Source organism: Lycorma delicatula, chromosome 8 (genome assembly GCF_047948215.1).
Source record: "Lycorma delicatula isolate Av1 chromosome 8, ASM4794821v1, whole genome shotgun sequence".
NCBI lineage: Eukaryota > Metazoa > Arthropoda > Insecta > Hemiptera > Fulgoridae > Lycorma > Lycorma delicatula.
Genome location: NC_134462.1, coordinates 131,978,993 through 132,000,277, shown reverse-complemented (window position 1 = coordinate 132,000,277; position 21,285 = coordinate 131,978,993). Strand labels below are relative to the sequence as shown.

Sequence of the window (21,285 nt, the reverse complement as noted above, 5' to 3'; positions counted from 1 at the left end):
ATAAATATTTATACCGATTAAGTATTTAACTACTAAATACTGTTTATAGTTGATCGATTAATGGGAGGTTATTTTTCTCAAATTTGTATGATTTACAGCTAAAAGGCAATTTCAACTGTTCAGTACTGTAGTCTCGTGCTATAAAGTTTACAGGGCAGTAGGTGGTCTGCTTGAACCGGAATTAAAGTAAGGGGTCGGTTTCTTTTCCTCCTAATATGTAATTTTAACTATCGAAAAAAAAATTTACAAAATTAATATACACTAACAAAGTTTTTGTAAATAATAAACAGTAAGTCAGATTCATATCCACAAATCTCTAAACACAGAAAAATTGTAATGTAATAAATATATGGCCATGCTTACTCTATGTAAGCATCATGCGGCAGGCTTAGTAGGGCACAGTTGATAGGTGAAATGGTTATTTTCTTTATTGAACAAGTTCATTAATTACCTTTTAGTATGTAAAGTCAATCAAATCTCAGACAGTATTCAGGCCTATGAGTGACACTTTCACTACTTCTCTACCTTAATGAATACCATTTTTCTTCTGAGAAAGCAACACTGATTAGTGCCACTTGTACCTCAGGAATTTTACATTGCAATGTAAGCATTAAGAGAGTGGAACATATATAGAATTAATTCATCCTCTATACGCCATAATCATACAACGTATTACAAACTTGTTAGTTGTTGAAATAGAGAGAATTTATTTTAAATTAAGTTTTTATTTCCATTTATCAGTAGTTTTGTAAAATTCCAAAGTATTATTTCTACTCATGTGTATTTACTCATCAGCATGTTGGCCTTAGATTTTATTTAACCTTTATTTAAATTTTTATTTTATTCAGAAAAATTATTGTATTTTCATATTGAACAGTTCAATATGAAAATACAATAATTTTTGTATTTTTATTACAGTACAGTTTGTACTGTAAGTTAAATTAATAGATTAATAAATAATTCATTGTTTGAGAAACATTTTTTGGATTGTAGACCATCTTCAGTCTTGGTTTTTAATTTATTATTAATAGAGTAATAATATTGAATGCAAAAAAAAATTAATAAAATCCAACAAAGACTAATTTACCAAAAGTAAAATGATTGTCAAAATGATTTGTTGTTACAACTGCCTTAATGCAGAGGAGCACTTTTTGTTAGTGGTGGATGAAATTTATGACTAGCGGAAAAAGAAGGAAAGAAAGTGTGGCTGTTTGCTAATAATATTACATAGGATGAAAGTGAGAATGAAGTTTAAAAAATGTATAGGGGATGAAAGGATTGCAACTTGGGGTATGAAAATAAGTAAAGAAAAAAGTAAGGTTTTGATGGTAACCAGGAATGAGTGAGAGAGCAAAAAGGAAAGCTAAAATTACAAAATAAAGTTCTTAGAGTAGTAAAGAGTTTTAAATATTTAGGTGGAACTAGTATAGAAAGACTGTAAAGAAGACTAGTATGAATTAAGGTTCAGAGGGTTGAAATTCAAATGTACAGGAGAAAAGTACAAGCTACAGAAATAAAATTTGCAAAAGCAAAACAGTCAACACAAAGAAAGGTTATTTGAGGATTACAGAAAGGCTGCCAGAAATACAGAAAGTGTGCTTGAGAAGGTAGGGAGAGCAAGATTAGATGGTTTGGGAAAAATATAATCATCCAGACAGTAAAAATCATTTGCACATTGCTTCACTCGCAACAATGGATCAAGAACAGCTGATCTTGGTTGTTGCGCTATAATTGTATGAAATTACATAGTTCTAACATGACCTTGGAGTGATTTTGTGTGTTTTTATAATGTATAAAAAAATTTTAATCTCACTAACGGTAACATAAGATCGATTATACATTTTCGGTATGAGGTATTGGTCCTGTGGAAATTCATTGTCAAATTACTGCTGTATATGTTGACAATGTAATGAATGAAGGAAATGGTGTTGTTTATTTACAGCAGGGAGAACATTCTATTCATGACGAGCAATGCTCTGGACATCCTACTTTCATTACAGTATATATTGAGCACTTGATGTATATGGACATGGTGCATGGTTAATGCATGCTGTTTGTTAGTAATAGCCATGGAGCATACGGTACAATTTAATTCATGCGTAATTGAATAAGTGTTTAGAGCCTGTTAATCACAGTTTGAAGGATAAAGTTCACAGTGAAATTTGTAAACATTATTATCATTGAAATTTGTTTTGCTCATTGATAAAGATGCTAAAATTTTTATATTTGGTGGTAGGGCTTGGTTTTGAAAGCGATTGCAAACGTGACCATTAGGCCAATTATAGCCCCAACAAACTTCAAATCGGTATCGAAATTAGAAGTGTTAATTAGTGAAGGTGACATGTCAAAAATGATAGACTATGAAACAATTAAACAAGTCTTTGATGAACTTTAAGGAATACTGATCGGGTCTCAAAGGAAAAGTCACAGGATTTGGGTGCTTCTCTTGAGTTGTGTCATAATAAGGTCGATGACAATAATAAAGTTTTGAACAAAAGACAAAAAATAATTTAACAGAAAAATGAAATTATGAAAACTTTACGTGCTGAAAATTTAATCTTGAATGAAGAAGTATATCTGCTGGTGAAACCTATTTTTTTCTGTTTAGCCTCTGGAACCAGAGTAAGGTATTACTTCAGAGGGTGAATTATATAAAACTCTGAATGGTACTCTAGGGCAAACACAATTGAGATATTTGGTATTTCTTCTAAACCAGGTGAGAACATCTTGCAAATGAAAATCGAGAAGGGAAATGCTTTGCATATGAACATCAAGGAAGATATGATTAGATTATGCTACCAGCTCAAAAAACAAAATAATTGGCTTTCATCAGAATTATGCGTGAATTGTTAGGAGGCTTGACATAGAAAATCTGTTGCAAAGAAAACATGTGAAGAGAAATTTTTCTATGAGATGTATTATGGTTGGAGATTGATAACCCAGTATATATTAATCGATCATTACCGTAGGCTTGCTGAATTTTATTTGTTAAGTGTAGGCAGGGTAAACAAGAAAATTATTATAAATATTTATGGGTGGATAGACCAGGAAATATTAAATTTAAAGAAGATGATTAAGAGAAGGTTTTAATAATATCAAGTGAAAGTGATTTGAGAAAAATGTGCTGTTAATTTTTGTTTTGTTGTATTAATGATGTTTAAGCAGGTCACAAGTAAGTTTGCTGTACGAATTACACGCTTGTATTGTAGTTTGATATGATGAAAGTTATCAGTAATAAAAGATTTTAATCTTTCAATTTATTATCATTTATTATAATATATTAACGTTTGTGGATTATGAACTAAATTAGAGTTCACTTTATTCTATAAATTATGATGTAACCATTTTCACTAGGACCTGGTTGAATTATAATTTTAATGATAGTGAACTATTTGAAAATGGTCACGGGTATGTCATGTGGTGGTGGGGGGCTTTTGTTGCTTACCTATCTGAATTCAAGGCCTCATTAATTCGTTCACTGTTGGTGATAAAGTTCAACATGTTACAAGTATGTTTGGAAATAAAAACAAACAATATTAACCTTGTAGGTGTTATGTTGACATTATTATGAAGTTATGGGTATATTAGAAAATGATTTTTGATTATTGCAAAGATAATATTATATTTGGAGATTTTAACCTGATTGAAATAGTAGATCATAATTATAATTCTTGTGCAGGCTTTAATAAAAGTAAATGAATCTGTAATTTTGTCTTTTTTTGGTCTGAAATCTTATAATTCGATTAAGAATGTTTGTGGAAATACTTTAGATCTGATTCTTAGTACTATCTATTTGAAAATTGAACATGAATGTGTTTCATTGGTAATGGAGGATATTTTTCATCCAGCTATCATTTCCCATGTAAAGTGTCCCCAGTTATCTACGTATAAACCAATTGCACTGATAAACATATTTTTTGTTTCCTAACATGCAGTACATGATTTTAATCTGTTTTTTGATGTTGAAAACAATATGAACTCAGAATCTTTCTATTGAAAGGATTTTTTATTTTTCAGCGTAGTTAGCATTTTAAGCTCCTTGTATTGTATGTATTTTGTTAGCTCATTTTTTATTTAACTTTGTTAACACAGTTTGTAAGCTATAAATAAACAATACTAGACAAAAAATTAAATCATATGTCACATATTATGACATCATATCTTATACTGAAGAGTGAGCCTTCTTGGACAAGATTAATCATGTCTGTGCAGGTCAAAACATGTAGCTGAAAACACAGCTGTGTTGTTTGTATTAAGCACTGGATTTAGGAATGAATTTTTTTTTTTTCAGTTTGTTAACATGCAGTGTCATAATGCCTCAAAGTTGTGTGAATGATGGTGGATGCATTTTGTTATGTATGTGGCGAGTTTACAGTAAAATCAAATAGAAAAAACATTACACCTTTAATTAAAAAAGCATATCACTTGTACTTTCACTATAAAATTGGTGATCAGGATAAGATGTGGGCTCCTCATATAGTATGCACTAATTGTTCTGTATATTTAAGATGATGGCTGAAGGTACATGGAAGGCTTTGCCATTTGGTGTACATATGTTTTGGCATGAACCAAAGGATCGTGTAACCAATTGTTACTTTCGTTTCTAAAAATCTAAGCATGTGTCTTGAATTCCTAAAAATCTAAAGATACTGTAAAATATCCTTCATTGCAATCTGGAATCAGGCCTGAACATCACAGTGAAATTATTCCGTTTCCTGAACTACCGGTGAATGTATGTTTTGAAAGCAGCGATGAAGAATTAGGCACTGAAGAAAACAACAATGATTTTGAATTATCTTCCAATAAGCCACATCTTATATCAAGGTAAATTAAATGGCTTGTTTAGGGTTCTAAATTTATCAAAAAATCAAGCTGAACTGTTAAGAACAAGACTGCAAGGTTGGAATTTACTTCAAAAAATACAAAAAATTTGTGCTTTAGAAGCAGACAAAAAGAACTTTCTAAGTATCTTATTGATGAAAATAATTTTGTTTATTGCAGAAATATTCATGAGCTTATGTTGTACTTAGGACAAGTTCATAAACCTGAGGACTGGCACCTTTTCATAGATTCGTCCAAGTACAGTTTAAAAGTGGTTCTATTGCACAACAGTAACAAATATCCTTCAAAATCAATCACTTATGGTATTTGAAAGACATAGATGTAATGAAAGATGTTCTTGAAAAAATAAATTATAAAAAATGTAGCTGGAATATATGTGGTGATGTGAAAGTTAAAGCTATTTTGTTAGGCTATATTAAGTACATGTGTTTTCTTTGCGAGTGGGACAGCCGAGCTAGGGATAAACATTATATTATCGAAGTGGAAGAAACGAGACAACTTAACTCCAAATGGGAAAAATATTATTCATGGCCCTTAGTTAAACCCAAAAAAATATTTCTACCCCCTCCATATCAAGCTAGAACTAATGAAAAATTTTGTAAAAGCAATGAAGAAGGATAGTCCCGGATTTTTGTACATCAGGCAGAAATTTCTGAATGTAAGTGAAGGAAAAATTAAAGAAGGAATATTTGTTAGTCCTTAAATAAGAAATTTGGTCAAAGCTGATGTATTTAATTCAATGTTAAAAATGTAGAAAGTACAGCTTAGGCTTCATTTAAAGACGTTTGCAAAAGTTTCTCAGCAAACAAAAATCCAACAATTACCATGATATTGTTAATCAACTTCTTAATTCATACAGAGCTATGGGATGTAATATATCTTTGAAAGTACATTTCCTCCAGTCGCATCTGGGTTTTTTCCCCGGACAACGTTGGAGACAGTGATGAACACTGTGAACATTTCCACAAAGACATTTCAGTGATGGAAAGGGAAATGAAATACTAGCATGCTAGCAGATTACTATTGGACATTAATTCGGGATGTGCCTGAGGCTATTTATAAAAGAAAAACTTCAGCGAAATCATTCTAACAAAGGTGTGGCCATGGAAAATTATAAATTAACTACATTTTTCCCTTAATTTTTGTAAGCATAATTTATTTAAAACTAAGGGTGATAGAAAAATTGTATTCACAGATCTGTAATGTACGCAAAAAAGCAATTCAAGAAAAGGTATCGCACTTCCAGAAACAAAATTTTTTTGTCTATCAGTGGTATTCTTGGATATTTTAATTTCACGAAAGGTAATTTTTATGAGCTTTATAAGGTATTATTTGGATTGGATTGGGAGTCTTTGTACATTTCCAAAACTGATGAAGCAGTTGATCGTTTTTATGATCTGATTTATTTGACATTGCTTGAGTATACCCATTATAAAAAGACTGACCAAATGTCAATGGTGGTTTAATAGAAATGTTATTCAGAAAATGATATTAAAGAATAAATTAGCAGGTAAGAAGAGAAAGGGAACATCAGTTTATTATTTAAGTAGGTTTACGGAAGTAAGAGCTTGTATTAAGTATGAAATAAAGATGGCTTATCAGTTGCATTTAACTAATATACCATGGGAAATAGTAGTTAATATTAAGCTATTTTGGAATTACTTGAATAGTAAAAGAATGAACTGGTGCCAATTAAACTATGTGCGTGGTGGTATTAAAATTGCTGACAATGACGTACCTCAAGAATTCGCTAATATTTTTGCTTCAACTTATTGTTGTGATAACTCTAAGAATGATGAAATTGATGATGAAAGTGCAGTTCTTTGGGTGGGTGTTACAAAGTTGATGCTCTTGAGGTGAAGTAAATTACACTTAAAGAAGTAAATAAAGTTAAGTATCTTACACCATCCAAAAGATCTTGTGGATCTAATGATATTCCACCTTATGTAATTAAAGGATGTTCACGTATTCTATGCCATCCTTTACAATATATTTTTAATTTGTCACTGAAGCAAAGGAGATCAACTAAATGGAAACTAACTAGAATTACCCATACATAAATCAGGTGATGTTAGTGATATATCAATTTATAGATCAGCATCTGCAATTAATTCTTCAACAAAGACATTTGAGTATCGTTATGGTCAAGTGTTTGACCATGTAAAATATTGTATTTCAGATTCTCAGCACAGCTTCCGTCCAAACTACTCTACAATAACTAATCTTATCATATCTATATATGATATGTCTTCAACATTTGGATTGTGGATGCAATTTACCTTGAATAAAAATGTGTTTCACAGTATTGATTGCTCAATGTTATTTTTAAAAATTTATTATTTTGGTGAGTTCCACAAAAATTTTTCGGTGCTTCCTTAAGACATTTTAGTAATTTTGTATTATTTTGAGGCTATAGATATGTTTTGTAATACTTAATGATTTCCCCAAGAAAGAAACCTAGGAACTCTATTATTTTTTTATTAATCAGTGATTTTACTAGCTGCCTCAGATATTCAAGATTTTTTATGTATGCGGATGATATTATTTATCGCTTGATCCTTTCTAATGATAACTGCATTCTGCTACAACAGGATCTTGATATGATTTTAAGATACAGTCATAAAAATGTTCTTGAATTTAGTATTAGGAAATGCAAATACATAATATTCACCAGGAAATTAAATTATCTGATCTACAATTAATTACTCTATAAATGATATAAATTGGGTAAGATTATTGTGACAAAAAGACCTTAAAATATTACTGGATTCTACTTTGACTTCCTAATTAATAGTGCTAATAAATCCCTTGGTTTTGTAATTAGGAGTACAAAAATATTTACAGATATCATCCCAATAGTAAAATTATTTTACACTTTTGTACAGAGTAGATTGGAGTTTGGATCTGTTATGTGTGAATCCATTGCAGATGTGGATTCAGTCAAGATTATTCAGAATAAATTCTTAGGTTCTTATATTACAAGAAATTCAAAAACGTTTCCTTTGGGATATCATACTCAGAATCGGAGAGAAATATTTAACCTTGGATCGTTAAAAGTAAAACATGAAATTGCCTCTGACACTTTTTATAAATTTATGAATCACTTGGTGAATCTTTCGACGCTGCTGGAGCGTCGTTTGTTTCTTTGTTCCTCCAAATAGACCTTGACTCTATATGTTCATTATACCAAGAACTAATACAGCCCATCATTCTATGTCTTACCTCTTAACGGTTTTGTCTCTTGTTTGTTGATTAAATCTGAATATTGATGTGTTGAATGATAGTTTATTTAATGTTATAAGTTAATCAACAATCACTTAACCAGCCGTAGCAAATAAAAATTAAAACCAGTATGTATTCTTAATTTTATATCTAGTTTAGTTAAGTTAGTATAGTTGTAATTTAATTGAGCTGAAAAATTTATCGATTGTCAGTAAGGATATTATTATGTGGAGCAATCTGTTAGCCTTTTTATTACTGTTAAATAAATCACTGAACAGCTGAAAGAGCATATTGTCAGATATGTTAAAGAGAACTGGTATTTTACGTTAGATGAACTTAGTAATATATCTCCTGTGTGTTACATGAAATTGTGATTGTTTACCTAAATTACCATAAAATATATGCCTGATAGGTCCCAAGAATGTGACAAAATAAAGAAAAAAACTCATTGGTACTTGTCAATTCCTGGAGTGGTACCATAGAAATGGTGATGAAATGCTGGATCACATAGTAACAATTGATGAAACATAGGTTTTGCTTCATGTTATGAAATATATCATCACTTTGGTTGCATAATTCTCCATTGCCTTCAAAGCCAAAAAAATTCAAACGCTTTCAAAATGCAAAGTGATTGCCACAATTTTTTGGAATCGCCACTTGGTCTTATTGTATGAGTTTATGTCTGTTGGAGAGACAATTATTTATGCTGACTCTTATTTAGAAATTTTGATGAAACTTCATCGCTCAATTCCAAATCTCCAAAGAAAAGTAATTTAAATTAACATCTTGAAAATATCATTTCCCTTTAAAACATTGTCAATTAGATTATATGCACAAGTCCTAACAATTTATTCATTGTTTGAAATATTTTTTATATTCTGAACTAATGTTAAGTGCTTCCAATGATTTTTTTTCTGATCCTCTTCTATGTCTAAAAATGCTTCCCTTTAGTATTTTCTTTATTCCTGGAAATAAGAAGAAGTTGCAGGGATGTAGGTTGGGAAAGTAAGGGGGGGGGGGTGATAAACTGTTGCCATGGCGTTTTTCATCAAAAACTTGAAATCAATGTGGAAGTGCCAAAATTCAGCTCTTTTTTCACAGAATTGCTTCAGAACTAGTGATAGTAATGTTGGTTCACTGTGGTGCCCCAATGAACGAATTCAACATAAGTGACTCCTTTGATTTCAAAAAAACAAACCATCATGGACTTCACACATTTGATTTTACTTGCATGTTTTTTTTGTTTGGGAGATGAAGCTGTCTTCCACTAGCTGGATAGCTGTTTTGTTTCAGGGTCATAGCTGTAACACCAAGATTCATCTCATGACTTAATAAAAAACTGGATCAGTTTGTGCTTGTTCTTTCGATTCCTGGTATACATTTAGGTGATTCTCCCTGTGGTCATTGGAAAGTAGTTGTGAAACAAGCTTGGCCATGACACGTCTCATGTCCAAATCTTTAATTAAGGCTTTGGCAAGAACTCCAGGAAATTGTAGTTATTTCCTCCAATTTGTGAATTGTTATGCGATGATCAAACATGTTGGCAACGAGCACTTTTTGAACATTTTTGGCCTGTTCTGGTTGTTTGGAGATGACTTGAACGGGTTCATCGTTAAGTAACATTCCGCTTCTTCTGAACCAGGTAAACCACTTGCTAATTCTCGCCTGGCTTAGACCATTATTTCCATAAGCTTCGTGAACCATTGAAGTTGTTTATGCTTCTGTTTTCTTTAACAGGAAACAGAATTTGATGTTGGCACATTGCTCCTTAAACTTTGCCATTAAAAAAACGCCTAGGGAGTTGGGAGGAGGTTAAGAAAACAAATCACCTGTTCACTGCGATGGTTTCTCATGAACACTACCTGGGCAACTGAGCAGGAAGCATGTTTAGTAAACATTCCCATTGGGAGAGAGCAGCACTGTTAACCTTTCTTGCCTACAGGAAATAGTTCTTTTTTTTTAGCCCCATGTATTGGAGTACATTGAGGAAATATGACACATGTGCTTTGGAGATCTTTTGTTTAAGACAGAATGATTTTTTTTAGGTCTTAATTTTTCTGTATATAATTTCAGGGACGTTAAAGTTAAAAATGTTAAATAATGCTTATTTTCTTTTTATCTAATTTGAAGATCACAAAAAGTATAATATTACAAAATGTTTATAACCATTTAACTGAGAAGCATTAATTGAAGACATTTTAAATTAATTTATAGGTTTACTTAACGATGTAATTTAAAGATTATTTTGTGATGATTATTAAAGAAATTTTCTGTAGTGAAAAAATTATTGAAATGTTTCTTCTTTCTTATAGCTGCAGTACATTCAGCCAGGGTTAGAAGGAAATGATCTATATATGAAGAAGGCAGCATATTTATCTATGGCTATGCTCTCTGAGGGCTGTTCAGATTACATACGTACCAAACATCTTGAACAGTTTTTGAGATATGTATGTAAAGGTATTACAGAACAAGCATCAGTCGTTAGAAATGCTGCTCTGTTTGCTCTTGGACAGTTTTCAGAGTATCTTCAGGTTAGTGATGATTTTAAACTTATATAATTAGTCATGAATCACTAGGGTGACTATTTCATAAATAACTATTTAGTTTTATTACTTATTTTTAGAGTGATTTTTGTTTTAATATTTATTTCGTAACAGGACAAAATATATCTATTAAATGTATCTAACTATTTAATAAGGGGTTTTTCTAAGATTTTAAGTACTGTATTTACACTAGTACAGTAATTTTGTGCATACTTATTCTAAGTTTTATTTTTAATTTGATAAAATAGTGTTATATTTTTACAACTGATTTTAGATTAGATTTAGTTTTCTAATAATATTATGAGCTGCAAATAAAAACACATATTACCAATGATTTTTAAATTAGAAGCTCTTAATTATACCAACAAAAGTGAGTTTCTTGCTGATAGTGCACGATCTCAGAGTAAGAGCACTTGCTGTATGTGGATTGGAAATGTAATCGCATAAAAATATTACTGATAAAATATCAAATGTAATTTCACCTTAATTATTTTCCTGCAGATGAGCTTTTAATTATGTAAGTGATCTGTGACCAGTATTACATTTGTATTTATGGAAATAAAAGATGTAACAAAATAAAGATTTTTCATTAGCCAACCCTTTGGCTGAATGAAATTGAAAATACAAATTCAGTGGATTTGAATATAGATGATTTACAATTTTAAAATAATTCCTCTTGTTAGGTTGAATTGCGGTAACTATTGAATGAATATTATCCAGATAATTTATGTATTACTTATTGATTATCACAGTATTGCATTTGATGTTGAATATGTTAATAATAAATCTTCCAAAAATGATTATCCTATACTTTTACATTAATATGGTTTCTGAAAAATGTCATATTCTTATTGAACAATTGTTATTACAATAATTACAAAATCTTTTTAGTAGTTCAGGGCTTTCCTGGAAGCTGTTCATTCTTGTCATCCCCTAAGAGTTTCCCTTCGCTGTTGATCTGTGTTTTTTTCTTAAGAAGCAATAATAAAAAGCTTAACCCTTTATACTCGCATAAACTTTTCCTGTTGCGTAGCGTGTGTGTCAGGGCTTCCACTGCAATATTTGCATAATACTTTACCATATTTGGGCTCTCAAATAACACAGACATTACCTAGACTACAAAACATCATTCAACACAAGAATAATGTTGCTTTTATGTGATAAATTGGCAAATGCCACAGGTTACCACCTGTATATTGACAGATTTTATATAGGGTGTGATCCTGCTGCAGAATTGTTGAATAAAGGGTATCGTGTGACTGGTACCATCTAGCATAATGGAAAAGACCTGCCTTACTAACTTATAAAATCGAATATAAAAAAGCATGAAGTTGCACCATGTAGAAAACAAGATAATGCTGGCAGTAGCATGGAAGGAAAAGCAAAGAGTAGTAATGCTAAGCACTCAGCACAACAATAGCGTGCAAAATATGAGAAGGAAGGTGAAGAACGATGTAGAAGTTTTGGAAGCCTACAGTTATCTGCGATTACAACAGACATATGGGTGGGGTTGATGTGTAGGGATCAGTAGTGATCTGTGTTAGCGTTCATTTTTTATTAAACAGAATATAAGACATAATGTGTTCAATTACTATTTGTCAGAAAAAATACACATGTACAGAGGGTAGAAATGGTAGAAATAATGCAAGTGAAAAGGGTGAAGCAATATTTTCACACATCATAACTTTTTAGACTTTTAGGATAGCCGTTTTGGAGTGTCAAAGTGAAACTAAAGCTTAATGTACTTTCTTTTTTTTGCCTGACATTTTCAACAGCTAAAAATCACTTAAAAATGAAATAGTACTGATTTTCCACCACAATATTAATTTGGAAACTTACAAATAGCCTAGTTCTTAAGTTATGGCTTTCACATTGTGGGAGATTTTTTATCTTAATATTTTCTAGACAAGCATGTTGATAATTCACTTTAAATTAAGTTTATCTTAAGTAATACATTAATGATAATAATTTGTTTACTTTTACAGCCAGAGATAAGTTGCTATGCTCAAGAGTTGCTTCCAGTATTATTCGAGTTTTTGAGTAGGTTACAAGGAGCTGGTGATAGTGAACCTCAGGGGGGTGTCGATAGAATGTTTTATGCTTTAGAAATGTTTTGTGAAAATTTAGGTGATGCTCTTTTGCCATATCTGCCTACTCTTATGGAACGTTTGTTACCTCTTCTTGTCCCGCCTCATTCTGTTACAGTTAGAGAATTGGCCATTAGTGCGGTTGGATCAGCAGGTAAAATCCTAAAGTTATTTTTTTTCTTTTCCTTATGAAAATATATCTTGCAAGTTAATGTGATTATTTGTTAATCTAAACAATTATACTTAGCTGTTACTGACATTTTTACATATCTTTGAAATTATAATATTACATGGCAGTTGTTTTTTTAAACTTTTGTAAAACAATGTTAATTCATGTTACATATGAGTACTTTAATGTATAAAACTTAAAATATTCTACTTAAATTATATTATTTAATGTCAGATCTCAGGAATGGAAAGTTCAATTTTGATGAATTGAAAGCCACAGAGGTCGCCAAACTCTGCTATGAAGTGGTGTCTTTTATCAGTAAAATTTTGGTTTCAAAACAAACCCCAAAATTCATCTTTCTTAAATAACTGTAGTCTAGCAACACCCTTTATTTTTTAAAATAACAAACAGAATATTAACTATCCTATAATTTGGTTGCATGAATAACCACCTTATAAAGTAGAGTTAAATAAATTTTTAGTCAAATTCTAAATCGTTAAACTCTTCTGTGAAATTAATAGAAAAATTTCAGTAGAGATTAATGATTTTATTAATGTAACATTTTTTATTTAAATTACATAAATCTACCAGTAAAATTCAAAAAGGTTTTTTTACAATGATTCACATTTTCCCTGCTTTAATTACCTTCAGAATTATTGTCAGAATAATTAGAAATACTTCTACAATATAATACATAAAAATTAAATTCTTAGGTCACCACAGATTTGAATCTAGATGAAACTTAATAAGATTAATAATCAAGTGATTAATACTGAAGAGTACCCAGCTGTCGTTTGTACTTAATTTTACAGGGAGTAATAAATACAATGACCTAGTTTTTAGTAGGTCATTGTAAAGCCATCTACATCATTCCTTTTAATATTACTTTAACGTAATCTTTCCTGTTTCAGACCATATTTTCTAAACAGAGGTGATTAAATCTGTTTGGTTCAAAATATTTTTTTTTTATCCATATACGCTTTTATTTGTACTATTCTTGTGCTTAAAATTAAAGTTATAATTTTTTCTTTCTAGTAACTTAAGCAATTATAGTGAGATACAGCAGAGACATTGATAATGATTAATTCAAATTAGCGTTTGTTAACTTGATTTTAATTATTTTTACCATGTGAAGCTTCAGGATCGATATCTAATACCAAATTGTAAACTTTTTTAAAAACCCATCAAATTTAATAACAAAAAATTTAAGTTTTTAATTTTATAAAAATTAAATTTTTTTAAAAAACAAAAATGTACTTACTATAGTTGGGATTTGTGAAAAAATGTACTAGGACTATGCTGCATATGTTCTCATAAATTTTACAAAAACTCATTACATGAAAAAAATATTACTATCAGCGATGAATGATATATATATATACTTATAAAAATAAAGAAAATGATGATAAACACATTTGACTCAAAAGTCCCATAACATGTCTACTTAGGTTCCTTTGTAGAACCACTATTGTATAACTACTTTTACACATCAGATATTAACAAAATATCTTACTAATACATATGATACTAAAGAATTGGCCAATACAGGATTAGTTTTAATTATTATTTTACACATAGTTTTGCCATTTTAACATGTTACAAATTTAATAATAATATTTTTAAAGTTATTTTCTTTAAAGAATTAATCGACGAGTAAGAAATCTTCTAGTAGATACAAGAATGTTTCTTATAGAGTGGCCTTTTATTTAATTATGGTTTGTAAAATTTCATATCAGTTTTTTTTTATATATACACACTGCATACAACTTGCCAAGACGAAATCATGCGTACGAGGTGTGTGAGAAAAGTAATGAGGCTGACTTTTTACTTACCAAAGTTTTTATTTTTTACAAACAACAATATTATCCCATTCAAAGTAGTTCCCTTGGGCAGCTATACACCAGCGAAGTCGTTCTCACTCCTGGAAGCAGCGCTGTAAGGCTTCAACTGGTTGGTCACAATCTTTTGAATGTTTTCCAGAGTTCCAAAATGACGTCCTTTTAAGACATGTTTCAATTTCGGGAAAAGGAAAAAGTCACAAGGACTCAAATCAGGTGAATAGAGGGGGGGGGGTTGAGGAACCATAGGAATGCGTTTTGAGGTCAAAAATTCCCTGGTGGAAATGGCCCTTGGTGTGACATGGGGCATTGTCATGATGAAGCATCCACTTGTGTGCAATGTCTGGTCTCATGCAAATCATTCTTTTCCTGAGCCTTTCAAGGAAACCTTTGTAAAACATTTGGTTGACAGTTTGTCCTGGAGGAACACATTGTTTATGCACGATACCCCTACTGTCAAAAAAGCAAATCAGCACGGTTTTGATCTTTGATTTGATCATTTGACATTTTTTCGGTCAAGGAGATGACAGAGTGTGCCACTCTTTGCTTTGCCGCTTTGTTTCAGGATCGTACTCAAATATCCAGGATTCATCACCTGTGATCACACGATTGAAGAATTTTTGGTCATTGTCAATCCTCTCAAGAAGATCAACGCACATGTTTCTTCGATTGTCCTTCTGTTGTGAGGTTTTTCGGCACCAATTTTGCACAAACCTTTCACATGTCCAAATCGTCTGTCAAAATTTGACGTATGGTGAAAGTGTTTAAATTTAACTGTTCACTCATCATCCTTATTGTTAAATGACAGTCTGATCTCACAAGAACCCTCACACGCTCAATGTTTTCGGCAGATTTTGAAGTTGAAGGACTCCCTGAGCGAAGTTGATTTTCAACATGCCTTTCAGCCTTCTAAAAATGATTTGTGCCAGCGGAAAACTTGTGCCCTTGATAAGCATTGTTCCCCATAGGCCTGTTTCAACTTTTCAAAGGTCACACTTGTGGATTCACAAAGTTTAACACAAAACTTGATTGCACAATGCTGCTCTAAATTTCGATACTCCATTTTTCTAACACAACTTCACTGATGGCGCTGTCAAAAACAATGTATTGGCTGAACGGAGTTAAACTCGTACTGAGCATGTGGAAGGGATGAACAAACCGGTCTAGCACAGACCGGTAGACACAGCATTGTCAGATCGCTCGCAGTGTTACCAATCTCATTACTTTTTTCACACACCTCGTATAACTGACGCTTTCTGATGGCATCACAGGTTTAACGCCACCACCATTTCTCCGAATTGTCCAAGTCTATGAACATGTGTATTCACACAAACTTAACTCTCTTTGTATAGAAAGCGTTAGTACATTTTTCCAGCATGATGTCATGTTTCTTAAAATTCTATTTTAAGAGAGAATTTAATTAAAAATTAATTATGCTGCTATTATTTAACTTTCACGTTTTAACAAATATATTGTCCGTCGACGTATAAAAAATCCATATAACAAACTATTTTAATATAAAATAAAATTCAAATGAATTCACAAATTTACATAACCCAATTTAATTTAATTTTAAATTTAGGTCAGAATTTATAATGGTTACATGTGAACAATATTCACTAATAATTGTTTCTTTTTGTTGTAGCTAATGCTGCTAAAGAAGGTATGTTGCCATATTTTTCAAGAATTATGGTATGTTTAAAGCAGTATTTAATTGATGACCAATCTGATGATACAATGTGTCTTCAAGTTCAAGCTGTTGGTTAGTTTTTATTGTTGTTGTAATCATAATCGTAGTGTTATAAAATATTTACAACTAAAGTACATTTAAATTTTATTGTTATTTTTTAATAATAATAGTTGTTCAATAATAACTTTGGGAGTTAAGTATATGTTCAGTTATATTTGTTAAAATATTTGTCCTGGATTTCATTATGTTATGCTTTTAGTATATTTTATATTTTAAGTTTTATCTCCTGTCCTTTCAAAAGGTTACTATGCTTAGACGTAAAATAAAAATTATGTTTTATAGATTTATTTTTTTAAATGGGTTGGCGGTAGGACTTGTATGTATATTTTTTTGAGTTTTTCATTTGGAAAGTAAAGTAGTAAAACCTCGGCCAAATCTTGGAAAGATCTATAAGTATTTTTATTTTTTTTTTTTAGAAGCAATTTCGTTAATTCTACAGCATTTACTATTTTAACCCTTATCCTTCAGATTTTTTCTGCCTTTATTGCTAATATTTCAAGCACCAAAATATTTTATTTATTAATGTATTTATAAGGTATATATCTGTTATCTTTCACACACATACGTCCATTCATTTGTTCTTGTAGCTAGTTTTCAAAACGGTCCTGAATGAAAATCTTGTACTTGATTGTAGTTATTTTATATCAAATATATTGTTCATCATATTTGGGGAAGTCTCAAAATATATGATAATTTATTGTATATTTCTCTCCCAATTAATTTACTATAAGTAAAAGCCATAGCTACCAGTAAACCAGTTGTCATAAGACAAAAATAAATTAACAAATGAACATTTGGTAAAAAATATGAAGAGGAAACAGTCCCCATGTCAGGGTCAAATTGAGCATTACAGATTAATCTTGTGAATGTTATTGTTACCAATCCAAACAGTGTTTTTTCTTCACCACTACTACAAATGTTGTAAAAATTATTTCTTATTTACGCATGTTGTCATTAGTCAAATACAATTATGAAGTAGGTGAATTCTATTTCATTGAATATTAAAAGTGAATCATTTTACATTTAATTCTAATCTTAATTCCTTGACTAGAATTCTTTTTGGGGACTTCATTAACTTTCACCTTAAATGATTGTGTAAATTGATTTCATCATTTAAAATGAAAAATAAAATGATGGTAAAGTTAAAAGATTAAAACAAAATTATAGTTTATAATATCTCTAAAAGAAAGCTTTTTATTTTTATAAAATGGTGTAAATTTATAATGTTTGCAAACATGGACTCTTAAATTAAACTAAAATTTAGGAACTCATTATAAGTACATTATGTATATCTGTGGCAAACTATAAATTGATAACTAACTGTTAAGTTTAATATTTATTTAATAACTTTTTTAACAGATACTCTGGGTGTTCTTGCTCGCACAATTGGTGAAGAAAACTTTCTTCCATTAGCACGAGAGAGCATAGAACTTGGCCTTAATTTGATGTCAAAAACCGATGATCCAGATTTACGGAAGTCATGTTATGGATTATTTGCATCTGTTTCTTCAGTAATGAAAGAAAATATGGCTGAAGTATTACCTCAGATATTAGAACCAATGATAACAGCAGTCAAAAGTGGTGATGGAATTGTGGTTAGTATATTTCCTAATTTTATTTTGTTTTTATGTTTTTAATTGTTGATTCTCTACCTATGAAAAACATTTATTGAATGCGGTATAATTTTTGTGTTAACAGTTTCATTATAAAGAAGATGAAAATAACGCATTTCCAGTATATGAAGATCTGAGTGATACTGCTGATGAAGAAGATATTGATCATGAATCGGATATCAGTGAAGATGAAGATGTGGCAGGTAATTGTTCATCTTGTTGGGAATGTGATTAAAATTACCTTATTACATTATAACCCCTTATTTTTTTCAAAATAGAACTACATCAATAAAACTGAACAAAATAATATTAAAAATAAATAAATTGAATGAAAAAGGGTTTTAATACACACTAACCTACATACTGTAGCCTCCAGCTAGTCTAGTCATCATTTCTTTTCTCACAAGATGATTATGCTGTTGATATGTGGTGTTCATGTGATATTTCATGTTTTTTTTTTGTTTTTTTTAGTGGATGTGCTTTGATTTTTAGCAGTCCAAATTGGTCATTACAACAGTTTCAGGTATCTAATCTTTCTTCCAAGAATTGAATGAAATTACATTTTAAATACCCAAAAAGTTACAATACTTAGAAAAACTGCCCCTTACAACTTGTTCACCATTATTAGGACCTACAAAATAAGTAAGAGTCTTATTTATTGCTTATTGTAATTAAAATTAACAATTTTGCAAGTAGGTAGTAATAAACTAAGGGGACTCGCTGCTGTTAAACAGCAGCAAGTTATATAATAAAAATAAAGTAATTCATGTATGAATTTCTTGTTTTTATTTTTTACTTAAGATAATTTTTATTTTGGATTATTACTAAAAAAATGAGCCTTCAGTTGGTTTTATTATTTTTTTTAGCTTACACAGTTGAGAATGCATATGTGGAAGAGAAGGAAGAAGCTTGTGTGGCTCTAAGAGAAATAGCTGAGAATACTGGGTATGTGTTACAACATTGTTTTTATATTAGCATTATGCAATGTTATATTATTTTATAAACCATCTTACCCTTAAAAATCCCTCGATAAAAATACATTATTACATATTTAATGTATCCTTTTACTAAATACTTACAGTAATGTTATAAATTTCACAATGTTCTGTTACCATTGATTACTTTATTTATTATTAATTAATTAATTTAAAATTAAATTTTATTATACAATCACTGTAGTTTGATTACTTTTAATTAAAATTCTTTCTGGAATTTATAAATTGTTAGCAATTGCCAAATATTGATATTTGAAAATCCCTTCCACTTTTTCCAGCCTTTCAAGTTTTTTTTTTTTAGATATGTATCCTTATAAGAATAAAAATGTAATATTCTGTGTTAAGGACATATCTGGAGATACTACAGAGAAGGAGATTACTGATGCTTTGTTACAGGTTGTTGGCACAACTGAAGACTAAGTTGTCCTTGGTTAGGTCATCTTTTGGTGACACACGGATAGCAATTGTTATTACTAGTTGGGCAGTGAACGGTTAACTGAGCAACAACTTCTTATTGGTTGGGTCTATTGCTGTGTTAGTATCTGGGAGCCTGATGATCACTGTTACTGGTGCTGGAAAGCTGGCCATGTGACCGGTCCAAGGACTGGCACAGTGGAAGGACTGTAAACAGACCCTGCATTGAGAATTATGCGTGTAATGCTAATAGGAGTTCTATTGCACCTTATCTGGCATGTTGCGATTGAGTTTGGTGTGGATTTCCTCACTGTTGCTGAGCCCAATAAGAGAAAGGTGGCTGCACATTCATGGATTGTTGACCGATCTGAGGATGCTGCTGCCATTCTGAAAGTTTCAGGTAGATATGCCACTTCCGAGTCTGTAGAGGTGATGTGTACGTATTAGTAGACCTAAACCGATTATATGCTCATTTCAGGCTATATTTCTCCTAACTTGAATGCTGACAGGTATCACAACTGTTCGTGATTTAGAAGATTGTATTCAAAAAGCCAGGAACCTGGTTATCTTAACTGGAGATTTTAATTCGCAGTCCCTCAGGTGTGGTAGAATGATGCTAAATACCTCAGCGTGTGGATTGATAAGGACCGACGCTTCAATACTGAGACTTCGTGCTGAGACTTCTGTGGTTAAGTTGGGATTAAGGTATTTGATTACAATAAGAATATTAATAGGCTGTCGTTGATCCAACGGTGAGCAGCCATTAGTATTGTTGTGGCATACTGCAAGGTCTCTTGTAGTGCAGTTGCGGGTATTCCTCCAACTTTGTTGAGGGCCCAAATGCTCTTTCAGGTATACAATGGAATGCTAAAGCTGAAGCCAGCATATACTGTTAGAGACTGGCAAGATACCTGGAATGCCTCTCCTGGGGAATGGACTGAGCATATTATATATAATATTGATTCATGGGTGAGCCATTGCTTCGGAGAGGTGGGGTTCTACCTCGCCCAGCTATAACAAGGCATGGGGAGTTCAAAGGATACCTGTGTCGATTTGGAAAGCGTGCTACTTCTGCCTGCAGGTACTGCGGGTTACCGGATACACCCGAGCATACCATCTATAAATGTTATAGATGGAGTGGTGTGAGACAGGAGCTTGGATTAGTCTGGCTTAATCTGGAAAGGACCATGGACTACATGTCCATTAGATGGGCCTGGGATGATGTTGAGAAGCTTGCTTCAAGAATACTGTTGACAAAAACCCGTGATGTTTGGGAGTTCGATCATGAGTAGCTATGGCTGCATGATGTGTATGGATATGGAGGGTGAAGATTAGCCTGTCATGGAGTCACCATCCATCCAGGCTTTCTTGGGTGGGCAGTGGCGAAGAAGTGTGGAGACATTGTATCCCTTTCGTCTTCCTGCTGAGTAGTGATTTTTTTGAGGACTACATTTAGATCCATATCGGTGGAGCAGTCTGCAGTGGCTGTTCTTAATGCAGTAGGCAAATCAAATAACAGAAGATCCTACCAACAGCCTGACTTCCATACTGGACGTTATGCTGGTAGATGGGGAGGACCATTTGAGTTGAAGGGCATGCCCCTGCGTAGTGCAATACTTTGCTGTTGATCCTGCGCAGGAGTGTAGGAAGGGGAAAAAATAGGTTAAGATTATAACACGTTAACTAACTTTGTTAAAGTTCTTGAATACTTGACAAAAGGAAGGTTAAAGGTTAAGTTTGTGGATTTAAAAATGATTTGTAAACTCATGTACACTCTTAAATACATACATTTCTGATTCTACATTAAACAAA

General features: G+C 31.6%; 1 protein-coding gene across 1 annotated transcript in view; it reads left to right on the top strand.

Annotated features, from left to right (window-relative positions):
- LOC142329586 (importin-4-like) overlaps positions 1 to 21,285 on the top strand; it is a 77,038-nt gene that overhangs the window by 33,839 nt on the left and 21,914 nt on the right. The window contains exons 7-12 of the mRNA XM_075374292.1: positions 10,377 to 10,595; positions 12,593 to 12,848; positions 16,347 to 16,463; positions 17,811 to 18,046; positions 18,150 to 18,267; positions 18,931 to 19,009. Of these exons, the coding sequence (XP_075230407.1) occupies positions 10,377 to 10,595; positions 12,593 to 12,848; positions 16,347 to 16,463; positions 17,811 to 18,046; positions 18,150 to 18,267; positions 18,931 to 19,009 (1,025 nt within the window). The remainder of the gene's footprint in view (positions 1 to 10,376; positions 10,596 to 12,592; positions 12,849 to 16,346; positions 16,464 to 17,810; positions 18,047 to 18,149; positions 18,268 to 18,930; positions 19,010 to 21,285) is intronic.